General features: G+C 47.1%; 1 protein-coding gene across 1 annotated transcript; it reads left to right on the top strand.

Moving 5' to 3' along the window:
* Positions 1-356: 356 nt before the first annotated feature.
* CRLF3 (cytokine receptor like factor 3) lies at positions 357-14,702 on the top strand. Its single transcript, XM_059864600.1, has 8 exons — positions 357-532; positions 3,001-3,208; positions 5,008-5,095; positions 5,556-5,733; positions 6,734-6,956; positions 7,563-7,695; positions 10,667-10,779; positions 11,619-14,702. The coding sequence occupies exons 1-8, from the start codon at positions 407-409 to the stop codon at positions 11,870-11,872; spliced, it is 1,323 nt and encodes a 440-aa protein (XP_059720583.1). The 5' UTR covers positions 357-406; the 3' UTR covers positions 11,873-14,702.
* Positions 14,703-15,225: the final 523 nt, after the last annotated feature.

Below are 15,225 nucleotides of genomic sequence, written 5' to 3'. Positions count from 1 at the left end.
ATCTCCGCGCGGAAGCCGAGGGGCGGGGCCTCAAGGTCAGTCCCACGTGACCCGCGCCCGCTGCCCAACAGCTGCCCGTTGTCCGGGTCACGTGAAGCGGAGAGACAGGCGCGCGGGCCGCCCCGCCCCTTCTCTACCGAGGCCACGCCCACTTCTGCGCCTTCTCCCGCCTTCGCCGCTGTCATTCGGGTTTTCGCGCCTCGGCTGTGACGTCACGCAGCTATCGCGCCCCCTGCCCGCCGCTGACGTCACGCTTCGTGACGTCACTAGCCGCCGGTCCGTGCCTCGGGGCCGCCTCCCGCCCCCGCCGCGCTTCCCGCCCCGCCCCGCGGATGCGCGGCCCTTCCGGGGCCGAGGTCCGCTCGCTGCGCCCCGCCCCTCCGCCTCGCTGCCGCCGCGGCTGCCCATGGAGGCCGCCGAGGCCGAGGTGCGGCTCCTCTTGCAGGAGGCTCGAGAGAGCATTGAGGCGGCGCGGAGCTACCGGCGGGAGCTGCAGCAGCGGCTGCGGGGGCTGCACCAGGCGCGGGAGCAGGTGGGGAAGCGGGACGGGACGGGACCGGGCTCTCTGGAGCTGCCCCAGGAGGAGCGGCCGTAGCCCTGCCCGTGCTGTGCCTGCCCGGTGCCTGCAGGAGGGCCCGCTGGGGGCGGCCGGCACTGGGGACCCAGCTGGGGGGCGGCGGGCCCTGGCCTCTCCTCTTCCGGGACACGGTGTTTGTCCGTGGTTCCTTTCCGCCGGGAGAGCCGGGTTGGGGCTCAGGTGTGGGCAGGGTGGAGGAGGGGGAGCCCCGGCGCACCGGGGATGATGAGAGCCCTGGACCGGCGGGGGTGCCGGAGATGGAGCGCGTGGGAATGGCAGATGTGCGACGTATCAGAGGAAAGGGATGCGAGCTGAAGTCTCTTACTGGGCTGCGCCTCGTTTTCTGGGACCAGAAGGAGCTTTCCCAGGCACGAATAAATATCTTAAAGAACTACATTTTCCAAAGTAGTTGGGATGCTAAGTCTGATTTAATAGGGTGTGTTATGCCCATCATCACATCGGCTACCTGCCTGGGCAAGCTGCCCTCTGGTTTTATGCTGTGCTGAGGGCAGCTGTCCCCATGCACCGCAGCGCCTGGGTCACGTACTCGTGGGTCAGGCAGGAGGGCCGCCAGCATTCCCGGTGAGCTGGTTTGTCTGCGGCCGGGGCAGGGCTCCCGCTGGGACTGAGCCACCCCCGGAAGATGCAGGAGCAGATAGGGAGCTGTGGGCAGGGAGAGCCGCAGTGCCGGGCTGGCTCCTCTGCCCGGGTAGCCTCTCAGCATAGGAAGGTTTGCAGGCTGGAAGTGATGCCTTGCTGTCTTTGATTCAGCTCTGCGAGGGGTAAATAAAAACCCAAACAAAACCAAACTTAGGGAGTGTTTCCGTGGTGGCCTGTTACTTTTTCTGAAGCGGATCACGTTAGTGCAGAAACCGGCTGTGGATCTGCTGGGTGAGTGTCCTGCTCCCAGAGCGTGTGGGTGAGCATTGGACATTTAATTAGGCAGCTCTGAAACCACAGACTGCTTAAGAAAATGAATTGTTCATGGCTGTCTTTCATCAAAACCTTGTCACCTCAAAGTGTTGCTTGGCAGTTCCAGGGGCAGTGAGAGGCAGCCCATGTGCCTTTGTGCAGTGAGGGTGTAGTTAGTTCACTTTTCCTTTTGCTCTCGGGGGCAATTCCCTTGCTGTGTGTGTGTTTCTGTTTTCTCTCTTTCCATCTCCTTGCTGTTTTTGCACATCCAAGATTTCCCTGTGTTCCCAAGGCACTGAATGTGCTAGACTGGGGTTTGTATAGTGGCAGTTTTATTATTTGAGGGCTGATGTGATGGGACTGGATTACTCCCGTTGCATCCTTTTCCCTTGGACCAATGGGACTTGATTTTCTGCAGTCTTCACAGAGCTCTCTGTGTTCAGGGACTTGCATTTCCTCTTTTGCATGATGAGCAGTATCTAATTCTGGGGCTGAGCTGCTGAATTTGTATCTGCCTGTACTGGAGGTAAAATGCTTGGAGAAGTGAGTGTTCTGTCTTCCTTTGCCCCACCCCTTCACAAAGCTAAATACTTCCTTTTTTTTCCTCAAGCATTGAACTTACAAGAAAAGGGAAACAGAGCTGTGTGGCAGCTGCAGACCTTCATGAGTATTTGGTGAAGAGGAAATTTATTTTACCTAACCAGAGAACTTCCTGTGTTGGTTGTCTGTACTTCTAAAGATCTAGAAATTAAGTGTAAGGCCATCAGCGTGTTGCAGCATTTCCTTGTGTGCGTGACTTAGAAAAGTTGTTCACGGGGAGATGTTTACTTCTGTTTTTTGCATCTTTAGCTCAAGGATGTTCAAGTGTGTTTTCTTCCCAAAAAAACAGATTCAGCAAGTTTGCAGACATTTTAATGAGCACTTGTAGAACTTCCGTGGTCGGGTTTTTCCGGAATCAAGACAGATCTGCTGTTCACCCTGTCTGGTCACCAAGGGTAGCTGTTTGAACAAAATTGAAAAGAAAGCAGTTTTTATGAGGATTTTTGAAATCCAGTGAAGTGATAGCACTTGGAAAAGTGCTCCTAGATAGTCTTCTAAAAGTCTGATAGGTTTTTGTTTTCAAGGAGGATTGCCAGAGAATGGCAGAGTGGTTTATAAATAGGATTACAGCAGTGGGGTTTTTTGAGGGGCAGCAGGGAGGAGATCTACAGAGTATTTGGATTTTTCTGACAAGAAGAATTCCTTGATTGAAGCACCCATAATCCAAGTTGTATTTTGCTTAGCTAATATGCTCTTCCCCTCATCTGGGCTGGTTGCTCTGCCTCCCTTCCTGCTGTACATGTACTAAAAATGACTTCACTGATTTGTAAACTGCCAGTTGTCATTTTTTAAAACAGACTCCACTTGCAGCTTTTCTCCAGCAAGTGTGGAGGAGATGCTTCAGAAAAATAAAAGATGTGCATGGCCTTTGCCTTTATCCTGAATCCTTCTTTCCTGTTACCTGAATTCAGATCAAAGACAGTGCTACATCAACCAGAGATGTGCTTGAGCAGCATTTCAGCGATTTGAAAGGGACCCTGAAGAAGCTGCTGGACGAGCGGCTGACGTCCCTGCTGCAGGAGGTGGATGTCATAGAGCAGGAGAGCATCAAGCCCCTGGATGAGTGCCAGAAGCTGATAGAGCACGGAGTGAGCACGGCCGATGATCTGCTCCGGGAAGGTGAGGCAGGACCTGGTGCTGACTCAGCTCTGCCTTCCAGTGTGGGTCTGTCCAAAGTCTGGGATATTCCCGTTATTATCAGTGTGTTTGGTTCATTTTGGACTGATCTCAAACTAAATGTTAAGAATTGGGTAGATGTAGTGAAGAGCTGATCATTATTACCTCCTACAAATCTGTATTTCAGCATTTGACTCCAATCCTAGCGTGTTCATATCCCAGTGTAGCTTCTGGAGGGCAAGAAGTACCTATTTGAGCATTATTTCACTACAGAGACATTGTCTACCTCTCCAGGGTAGACAGAAAAGTATCTCAGAGTACTTTGGAATAAAATACATTGTGGGTACCACTATAGCAAAGTGTCTGTTTTGGTGAAGTAAATTATGTCTGTCTTGCTGAAATAGCAGCTGAAATAAACACATTGTCCTGCTGAGTGTGATTATGTTATTGTTGGTGGGGAGCATGAGGAATCAAATGGCCATTGTATGGGGAAAATTTCTCTAAAACGTCTGAAGATGAGGCAGACAAAAATGGACATGTGGAATATTATTGTAAGGGCCAGACTATACCCTGCTGATGCTAAATACCTCGGCAGAAAGGAATGTCACTCTTGCCTGTTTTCCCCAGGCTGGAGAACCTACTGGGAGCATGTCTGAGCCATGAGTGTGTTGGCAGTTTCCTTGCATTGTTCTCATGTCTCAACTTTAACTTTCTTTCAGCATGAGCTCAGTTCTGGGAGCTAAAGCACATTGAGCTGTGTCCCAGGGGTGGGAAAGCTCCCAATTCCTCCTCAGCCCTGAGCTTTGTGCTGGCTGGGGAGCTCGGTGCCTCCTGCTCACAGGAGCAGTGACTGTGTTTAAGGATTAATTTGCTGGGGTTTTTTCTACCACCACAGCTCTGGGACAGCTGGTACTCACCTTGATTTTATTTTAAGTCTCAGGTTACTGAATCAGCATGGTGGCAGAAGTTTTTTGTGTGAAATTGTGTGGGGTCTGATGAGGAGCTGACTCGCTGCAGTTCCCATTCCCCCGGATGCTCTGAGCAGCAGCATCACCCAGGGCTGTGGGCAGGACCAGCACAGGCTGCAGCTGAGGCACAGAGGAGTTAAAGCTCCGTGGTTATTAAATCTCCTGCTGCCAATTATGACTTGTGCTTTCCTTCAGAGATTTGTAACGTGTGTAATCCTCCACTTGGAAGAGGACTGAGCTTGCTGAAGTTGTAAATTACCCTTAAGTCAGCAGACAGGAGACTGGAGCATATGTCTCTGTAAGATGAAGTGTGGGATGCTACTTTTTATGGAAAGCTTAGGAAAATATTTGTATTTATCTCCACACTCTATTGCATGGATTAGATTATTTCCTTCATTGTGACAATAGTACCATTTTGATTGTAGCAAACAGAGCAATGATTGATATTATCTCTTGCTTTTAAGTGCCTGCTTTTTATTTTCTGATCAGTGAATGTGCTTTGGTTTTTTCTTCATTTAAAGCTAGTGGAGAAAAGGATTAATAATCCTGGGATTTTTTTGTCATCTGACCCCAGTTCTGCTTCTGTCTGAGACCTGAGGCACATTATTACATCTGTTATGGGTGTGTCTACAGGTAGCTTTCAGAGCTTCAAAAGTTGCTAGATAGACTTTATATTGTTACCTGTAATTGCATTTTCTAGCTAAGACTAGCAAAAGTGCTGAGAGTGCTTCACATTTAATTGGTTGTTCATGTCAGAACTGGTTATTCTTTGAAGCAAAGAATGCCTTCTGTGGATGTTGTCTCATTAGAAATATTTTTACTGTCTGGTTGCAGGAGAGAGTGCAGTCGATGGAGATGTGGGACAACAGAATGAGAAACTTTGCAACTTTACAAAAAAAGCTTTACATATTCAGCTAGATAGGTAAGACACCAGCATTCTGAGGTGGTCTGAGGCAGTGGCACAGGTGCCCTTCTTTGTAGGGGAACTTTTCTCCTTTGAAACAAAAGCTTTCTGCTCCATTGGCTCAAAAAATTCATTTGAGGTGCTGCTGTCCTGCTTGTTTCACAGACTTTCTTTGGGGCTGGCACTGCCAGAATGGAGGGGGCTTTCACCCTCCATGTGTTCCGTGGAAATAAAGGCTGTTTATTTGTGAAGGATGAAGCCACTCCCTGTAGAACAGCCTGTGTTTCAGGGTGTTTGCTGACAAACAGTCTGGTTAGGGCTGAAATACGGTGTTTTCTGAGCCTTTTAAGTTTGGAGTGCACGTGCCAATTTCTGCAGCTGTTCTCTCTTTGCAAATCTGCGCAGATTCAAGTGTATGGATGAAATTTGAATTTGTGGAAGCTGGCCTCTCTCATTACAGCAAACTTTCCTTTCTCAGCTTACCAGAAGTGCCCTCCTTGGTTGATGTGCCTTGTTTATCTGCCCAGCTGGATGACTGCCTCCTTACTATATTGAAAAATCAAATATTCAGACATGGCACTGTGGCATCCCGCCCACCTGTACAGCTGGAGGAGTTTGTGGAAAAGCCTGGAGGTATTTTAGTCCGATGGTGTAAGGTAAGTAAAATATCCTGTGTCAAACTCCTTTAGACTGGAGTTTTTTCTGAAAAACCCCAAACAATCCACTTTCTTTCTGAGCTCTCTACTGCCTTCCAAGGACTAGTCCACTCCAGTGTGGAGTTAAAAACTTAGGAGGTTTTTATGGTAATGGTGTCATTTAAAGACAAGGTAGTGCAGTGATGGTGTGAGGCTGGTGCTGGGTTTGTGTCTGCCTGCAGTGACATTTGCTTTAGCACATTTGTGTTCCTAGGGAGATGCAGTGGGTAGAAAAAGAAAATATTACTATATTTGCTAGTCCAGTATCCTTTCTCTTCAACACACAAAAACTATTTTTGAGTAAACCACTGCTGTGGTCTGATGTGGTTTAGTTGTTGTTGGACAGCTCTATGCTCCTTGGCAGCATCAAACAAACCTTTGTTGTTCTAGCAACAGCCACTCATTGCTGGCCACCCTTCAGTTGTAAAGGATGTGGACTCAGGTTATTAAACCATAGGCACTGCTCTCAGGTGGGGTCTGATTTTCTGTGCTGTACAGGAGTTCCCTGAATTTGGTTGTGCCTGGGGTATAATGGAGGGTTTTTTTTGAGGGGGAGTGTGTGTAAATATCTTTTGACTCAGAGATATCAAAGAACTGGAAATCATTCCCTGGAACACTTTATGAAGGACAACACTAATTTTCCCTTGGCTGTTAAAAACTGGCACAGAATTTCTTCTGCAAAGTTGTTTTCAGCTTTTGGCTGAAGGATCTTTTTATATCTCTGCTAGAATGAACAGCCTTCTGTTAAATGTTTCTTCTTCTGTAGATATTTTCTAACTGTAATAAAATAATTCTGATAGATCTGTTGGTTCAGCCACTGATGTTACTTTCTACAAGGCACATTTTCTGCTCTGAAGTACCTCGTGAGTCTGATCACCTGCAGTGCTGTCCTGAGAGTGCCCCTGCAGAGGGGAAGGGAGAGCCAGAGGGCTCCTTTCTGACGCAGTGACCGTTTCTGCAGGTGGATGAAGATTTCACAGCCCAGGACTACCGGCTGCAGCTGCGCAAGAGCCCGGGCAGCCCCTTTGAGGACGTGTACGTGGGCTCAGAGCCCGAGTTCCTGGTGCTGCACATCGACCCCCACGTGGATTACCAGTTCCGCGTGTGCGCGCGCGGGGACGGCCGCCAGGAGTGGAGCCCCTGGAGCGTGCCCCAGAGTGGCCGCACCTCGCTGGTGCCCCATGGTACTGCCCAGCCTCACTCCCTGGGATGGAGCTGCTGCTCTGGGATGGGGTGTCCCTGCCTGTGGGGGCTCTCTGTGACATGTCATGAGCTGTCCCTCTGTCCTACAACGCGTTCTTGGCTGAGGGACACTCGGTGAGCCTTTCACAGGTGGCTCCCTGCTTCCTTAGCCTTGGAAAGCATGTGAGCCAGAAGAAAAGCATTATTTTTTCTTCTCCCTCACCACAACATAAGGATTTTTGATGGCCTACAGCTCATAACAACCTCTTATCTTGGAGAGAGGAAAACTTAAATTTTCTCTTCACTTACAAATTTCTAAGTGCAGTGGGTAATGAAGGCTTTCCTTTTCTTACAATAAGACTTGGCAGGGATTGCAGCAAAGAGTGAACTCCTGGTGAACTCTGAGCTGGAAAATACTTTTTGCAATTACAATTTATTTGAAAAACAAATCTCTCCATAAGAAAAAGGCAAAACCAGCCCCTGTTTTTAACATAGCTTAAGCTGCATGAGGTGGACTGAGTAGACATTGGGACTGAGGTGATTTGGCACAGATAGGACCAAATTGAAGTTCACAATTTTCTTGCTTTTTTTGTTTGTTTTCTTTGAAGAATGGACAGCTGGTCTGGAGGGTTACAGCTTGAGCAGCCGAAGAAACATAGCGCTTCGGAATGATTCTCAGTCCTGTGGTGTGCTCTACTCCAAGGCTCCTACTTATTTCTGTGGGCAGACATTAACATTCAGGCAAGTCCTTTTTGGGTGGCTGGTGCATCCCCTGTGAGCTGTCCCATCTGAGTTATGTGTGAACCTGAGGCATGTTTGAGTTGTAAATCAGCTCAGCTCCAGTCAAGGTGGTGCCTCTGTGTGACATCTGACCTTCCTTTAGTTCTGCTTCCTGGCTTTGTAGGAAAACACCTGATGTTTTTGTAGGACCTGCACTTATAAAAAAGTGAGTGAACTCCTGAGGGATGGTAAAATATAGCTCATGCTGAGCAGATCTGTGGAATGTTGAACTTCCTGGTGTTTTGTAGCAGCTGTTACTGGCTGAAGTCAGTGGAGCTTTGCCTCTAGCTCCTTTTGACCTTGGGTCAGGGGTGCTTTCCTTCCCAGACTAATCACTGGCTCTGAAGACTTTGGACATGAAAACACTGATGTGCTGTTGGGATGACAGTCTGGCAGCAGTGCCTTGAACATGTGAGATGATTAGTGCTGGTCAGACTACTGCTTGAAACTGGCATTAGAAGATCCAGAGTTTGAAGGGATCTTGTGAATTTCAAGCTTTCCATTTGACACAGAACATGATGAAAAACCTTGGCAGCTTTGCTGCCTGTCATCCTATCCCTGAGATGTGCTGTTTAACAGGGTATGAGGAATGTCCTTGTGGATATGTCAGTTGTGATTACAGACCTCAGAGACTCTGAAGCTTTGTTTAATCTTTTCCCTGGTTAAATAAAACTATTTGCTGTACAGCAGGCAGCCCCCACAGGCAATTGAAAAGGGCTGTTCATGATACTTTCATGACTTATTCCATGGTGTTTCATTTATCCCTTCCTGATAATGGATTATGTTAACTTTAGATGGCTGTAGTGTGAGGATGTATTCAGTTGCCCTGTCTGAGATGGATAAAAAGATCTAAAGCTTTCATTTGAAATCTGTTGCTAGATTTAACTTCTCTTGGCTCAGCAATGCCTGTGAAATTAAAGGCAGAACCTTGAGGTTTCCCTTGGTTCTCTCTCAGTCCAGTGCTTTTTATCATTTTTATTGGTAGCATATGAAAATGTTTAGCTTCACATTTTGGTTATGGATTTCTCTCCAAGAGGAGATTGTTTCAGGATGGCAGAGCTCAAACAAGCACGTGTCCACAAGAGCTATCGTGACACAAATCTTGAGATTGAAGACAACCTCAAAAATTGGTTTTATTCCTCTTCCAAGATCCAAGAGTAGCTTCTTGTTTGGAAGTGTGAGAGATTTTCTTGGGCTGGGAGAGGTAGTACTTGCTGCTTGACTTCCTCCAGCTGTTGGAACACAAGTTATTATTCTCAAGCAGCTTTGTGTTCTCTGTGTTCAGGACCCAGGCACAGCTTGTCAGTGAGCAGTGAAGTTGTGATAAACACAGTGCTTTGTATCTGTGTTTTAAAGATAAACTGTGGCAGTTGTCCTGAGGTGAAGCATTTGGCCAAGCTGTAGCAAAACATCACTGTTAAGGTCAAGTCTCCTCCTGTTGCCTTGCAGCCTCCAGGGAGGTGCCCTTAGGGAAGGGAACATCTCTCCACAGTGACCTGCTCTTCATCTCTCTAAAGCTTTCTTTGCTGTGGGGAGCCACAGTCCTTGTGGCCAGGCACACAGTGATTTGGGCTCACCCTGCAGGTGCCCTGTGGTGGTCACACTTTGTCAGGAACACAGGCTGAGGCAGTGCCTGTGATGCCCTTCGATGGACCTCTCTGTGCTGAGGCAGATGGAAACTGGTGGGGTTCACCACGTTCAGTGTCTGGGCTGCAGTGGCAGAGACAAGGTTTGTTGTGCAGCATTTTTGTTGTGCACCAAAAGGAATTTGAAATCTCCTTTAGAGTTGCTCTGGGAAAATATGGTGGATCCCTTGCAAAGTAAAAGCTTCTTGGAGATTCAAGGAATCATTTTCCCTTTGCTTTGCAGTGCAAGGCTGTTGCTCTCTCAGTGGCACTCCCAGGGGACTGAAAAACCTAAAGGAGTGCAAAAGTAAAACATGGTTCCAATTTTATCTTTGCCTCTAAAGAGTTAACCCACTGTGTGCCAGTCCACTGTCCCCTCTAATTGCTGTTTATTGCAAGTTTTGCTGAAGTTTTCCTTTGTTTGCCAGCAACCACAGATCAGTCTTTTCTTTCTCTCAAGCTGCAATGAAAATAACAACTGCTTCACTTTCTAGAAAAGGCCGTCTGAATTTCCTGAGTCACTCAGGCTCTCTGTAAAGTAGAATTTAGCACCTTTGAGAGGTGGCAGTACAAGGGAAAGGACTCAAGTCTAGAACAAACCTTTCAATGTATGAACTGTGCAGCCTCACACCTCTGCTGGGGCCCACAGGGAACTGAGTCCCTGGTCATTTGCACAACTTGTTTGCATTTTCTTCAGAGATTCTTTCCCCAGACTAAAACTCTGAATACAGCTAAGCAGAGGCCAGACATGTAAATGCTCTTCTTGGCACTGCTTGGTTTGCACCAGGCTGATTTATTACAAAAGCCCAAACCAAATACACCCCCAAAGCAAGACCCCATCCTCATCCCATTACAGCAGAATATGCCAGGGTCCAAACACCTATTTCAGTCATGCTTATTAAACCCCTGCTGAAGCTACAGCTGTCTTGCCATAATACATGATGCTGACCAGTAGCATGGTATAGCTGATGGTGCAGCTGAGCATATTGTGTGCTTCAGACAACTGGAAGTCATTTTGAAAGGTCATTTCTCCTCTGTGACAGTGGAGAATTGTATTAAATAGCACTGGAAGTTTGCAGGAAGCAAAGGTTTGCTCCATACTTTGTATAGATTAATAGAGTATTGCTCAGTGGAGCTCTTGGGAATGCTGGCAGGAATTTTGTCATTCACCAGGGATCTCCCCAAAAGTTTGGGTGAATTTGTTGAGAGCTGTGGAGCACAGTACAGGGGTCTGGAATGACTGTCTGGATTTCATGATATATTTTGATTTAAAGCTTCAGGTTTGGACTTAACCTTTTGCTTGTTAGGATTGAGACTGTGGGGCAGCCGGACCGGCGGGACAGCCTGGGCGTGTGCGTGGAGCAGCGCAGCGGCGACGAGTCCCTGCAGCGGGACAAGGCCGTGTGCATCAGCACCAATGGTGAGTCTGAGCCTCAGAACCTCACAAACACCAGCTGGGAAGATCATTGAGTCCAGCCCATGCCCTAACACCTCAACTAAACCATGGCACCCAGTGCCAAATCCAGGCTTTGTTTAAACCCATCCAGAGATGGTGACTCCACCACCTCCCTGGGCAGGCCATTCCAGAACTTTGTCACTCTTTCCATAAAAAACTTTTTCCTGATATCCAACCTGTATTTCCCTTGACACAGCTTGAGACTGTGTGCTCTGGCTCTGTCACTGCTGCCTGGAGAAAGAGACCAACCCCACCTGAGCACGGGCACCTTTCAGGGAGTTGTAGAGTGATGAGGGCACCCCTGAGTCCCCTTTTTCTGCAGGTTGAGCACCCCCAGCTCCCTCAGGGGTTCCTCTCAGGGTTTGTGTTCCCAGCCCCTCTCCAGCCTCGTTGCCCCCTCTGGACGTGCTCGAGCGTCTCAAGGTCCTCCCCAAACTGAAGGGCCAGAGCTGGACACAGCACTCAGGGTGTGCCCTCACCAGTGCCAAGTACAGGGGAAGGATGACCTCCCTGGTCTTGCTGTCCACACTATTCCTGATACAAGCAGGAATTTTCCTTCCCAAAACCCACAGCCCCTGGCTCTTTAGATCCCATTATATATATGAGCAACTTTGATGTATGTGCTGCTTGTGCAGTGAAAAATCCTTGGTGAGATCACAGATCTCTTCCTGCTTGCAGTTATTGCAGCCTGTTCCATGTGACAAGAGAAATGTAGCAGGGCTACTTCCCTACTTGCCTGCAAAAACTAGAGAGATGAACGTACAGAAAATGAGAAATATTGTTAGATCTGTTGACTGTTTCAGGGGCAGTATTTGTAAATGGAAAAGAGATGACAAACCAGTTGCCTGCTGTTACTTCTGGCTCAACTGTGACATTTGACATGGAAGTTGTGCAGTTGGGACCCTGCAGCAACGAGGGAGGAAACTTCAAGCTTCGAGTAACCATCAGCTCTAACAACAGAGAAGTGGTCTTTGACTGGGTACTTGATCAGTGCTGTGGCTCTTTGTATTTTGGATGTTCATTTTCATACCCAGGCTGGAAGGTTTTGGTCTTTTAGCAGTGAGTAAAGGGATTTTTTGTTCCTGCTGTAAAGTGTAATGTTAAAAGCTGAGTTTCCAGCTGTTTGACAACAATCTGGTAACAAACCCCTGTCTTTATAGTACTTGAACTCCACTATATTGTACTTCATACTGGATTCATTTAAACAATAATTGTGAAACATTGGATTTGTTACTCCAGAAAAGCTAGAAACAAGCATTTGTGTAGGCAAATTAATTTAAGCAGTCTATCAGACCTTTCCCTTTTTTCCTCTAGACTTGAATTTTGTCAGTATTTCATTGTACTCGTCTCAGGGTACGCGTGTTGTGTAGAATTAACTTTGCCTAAAGCTGCTGCTCTGTGAAATGAGTGTTTGAGGGGTGGTAATGGACCAAAGTTGTATTTCTACCACTCAGAGCACAGTATTTAGAGCAGTGAAGTCCTGCTATGCTTCCTTGTGCACGATGCTGCCTTAGGGGTCTGCGTGGGCAGCGGGGCTGCCCGCAGCAGCCGCCTCCTCCGCGCACGGTACTGTTCATCCCTCTGCAGCAGGGAGCTCTGAGCCAGCCTGGGGCTCAGAGGGAGCCAGCCTGTTACTGTCTCACCTAAGTGCCTTATTTCCATGCTTCTTGAGCTGTTTTCTGTGTTGTCATTTGGAATATGTTTTCTGTAGTAGCTGCGTGGTGATGCTTACGTTGACCATGCACAGCTGCCTCAAGCAGACCAAGCTGGAGCAGGATGTGATCCTGAGCCTCTCTGAATGTCTTCCCTGGTTACAATTCACACAGAGCCTGTGTCAGAGCAAGTCTCAGTGATTTGGTACTGAGCTCACCCTGTGGATTGGCAGCTGTGATTCCTCAGAGCCCTCCTAACACTCAGAGACAACCTTCTCTTACTGCCAACACAAGTGCTGTTGTGATGTGCAGGATTCCTGGCGATCCCAAATTCTGCCTGGGGACACTGGACTGAATAGGCTCAGTCTCAAAGAGAGCCTCTTCAGTGCAGGTGCATGGCCCAAGCACTGCAGCCTGACTGCAGCTGCTGCTGGAGCTCCACTTGGAGTAAGGGAGGTGGCCTTTGGGTGGGCTTCAGGCAGGCCCTGGCTGCACAGATTTAACCTGGGGCAGTCAGAATTGAAGAGATGGTGGTAATTAAGATGATGGTGGTAATGGTCTCCTCCATAGAGTAGGATGGGATAAATAATAGTGTGAATTAAATCACTTGGAATTCAGAAGTTATGTAAAGTTTCACATTTTTCCTCTAAGGAGCAACTAAGATGGATAGGCTCAGTCTCAAAGAGAGCCTGTTCCTGGCCAAAGATTGCAATGCTACTGGATTTAAGGAATATTTAAAAGTAACATTCACTGACAGGCTTCTTACCTCAAGTTCAATTAAAATTAAATATATTTTATCATGTTAGAGTAGCACTATTTTTATAAAGCCTAGACAATCATACTGCCTTTCCTTCAGTGGCAATGTGATACATTAGCCCTCTATGCTACATAAGCTTAAAGCATAAAAGCTTATTTTACAATTAATTAACATTGCCCATACCCACAGTCAGTACAAAAAGATCAGCCATCCTGCTTGAATTTTTCCCCAAGCAGCTGTAGCCAGGGTACAAGAATTTCAGACAAGGAGAGTGGCTGTTGGTATTTATACCATTTACAGGAGAAAAAGTGTGTGCATTTAGATGAGTGCAAAGAACCTGCACAAGGCAGAGTTAGGGTGGAACTGGCAGGAAGACGTGAAGTGAGGAAGACTGAGCTGCTGCTGGTCAGATCATCCACTGTTAGCAACAAAGGGCCTGCAGTACTCTTAACTTTTCAAGCTTCACTAGTTCAGTGTTAGGGAAAAAGAGAATACTGGCACATCCTGTGCTTTCAATGTTACTTCAGCTCTCCTGTGAAGAGTGTTTTCAGTAATTTTACATAAAGGTTCAGTAGATGAAAGTGTCAGTCCTGCTCAGAGGGTCAGGCAGGCACTCCAGACAGCAGCTGACTTCAATCTTGCTCCATGTAGTAGTGCTGGCAGTTCTACTTACACACTTCAGGTATCAGGTACTAGTTGTAACTTAGTACTTCTGCCATATGGAAAGTAAAATTGTGAATATCCACATTTCTGAGGTACCAATGGGTCAGGAACCTTTTCATCTGCTCTTGGACGGGCTGGTCAGACTATAGATTCTTCAGGATATTTACTTACATATTAGAAAATAAAGCTTAAACCTTGAATTCAGGTACTTCCAGAGGTGGCAATGCCGTGTCAGGTTGTTCAGAATATACATAAAAGCAGCTGAAGATGACTGTGAAGGGCCACGAGAGGCCCCTTCTGCTGCCCTGGAGAGCTGGGGAGGGCAAGAGAAGTTTTTCTGCTTTCAGGCATTAGCTGTGTGTTGAACAAGGGCAGTTTGCCAATGGTTCTTCTGTTGTCAGTGTGGTGGTTTTGTTTTTTATTTGAACTTGGCACAAGCCTCACTGTCCGAATTGCCAATGAGGTACTTTGAGCCACCTCTTGGAGCTGCACCTTGTGAACAGAGGAGGAGTGAAGAGTCTCAGGGCAAGAGACCCGAGCACTAAAGGAACAAAGGATGCAAAGAAGCGGAAGAGGCTTGAACTGAAAGGTGTAAATTCTGTTCTTCTGCAGCAGAGGTCAGCTGGATGGAAAACTTGACACTTCCTTTACAATTTGCACCTCTAGCTCTTGGAGCCCTGCAAGCAACAGAGTGTTAATGGCTTATGAAACCCAATCCTGAAAGTTGTTTTCTTAAGCTAGTACATTAACTTACCTCAACTAAGACTTATGTGTCAAATTTGAATTTTTTTTAAAATAAAAGTTTTATCCCTCAACTGTGTATGGTCTAGAAAATTATTTATTGAGGCATAAAGCTGAGCACCACAGCATTCTTACAAGAATGTTTTCCAGCATCTATGAGCTATTTCCCTCAATATTCCATCCCAGCTGATTTGTCTCTGTCTCCATTTTACTGTTCCCATTTCTTACTGCTGCATTCCGTGGTGCACCTCTTAACACATCTGTAGGTTTTGGTCAGCAGCAGAGGTATTTAATCACCTTCAAATAAAGTCCCTGTTGGACTAACACACAGCTTTACTTCATTCCCTTAGTTCTGCTTTACCTGGAGCCTGTTCCAGTTCTTTGGTCTCTTTTAAAGGAAAAACAGCTTGTGAAACCAGTAAGTGAAGTTGCTGACTTGGCAGCTTTCTCTCATAAATACTCCATTCACATGAGCTTTCTTCATGACAAGATGCCAAGTGTTTCTCCTCCAGAGCTGCAGCTTCACACTCAAATTGAACAGCCTAAAAACTGCAGGTCAGAGTCAGGGAAGGACTTAGCTACTCCAAACCCTTTGTT

This window comes from Haemorhous mexicanus, chromosome 20 (assembly GCF_027477595.1).
Source record: "Haemorhous mexicanus isolate bHaeMex1 chromosome 20, bHaeMex1.pri, whole genome shotgun sequence".
NCBI lineage: Eukaryota > Metazoa > Chordata > Aves > Passeriformes > Fringillidae > Haemorhous > Haemorhous mexicanus.
This window is presented reverse-complemented; position numbering and strand designations above follow the sequence as displayed.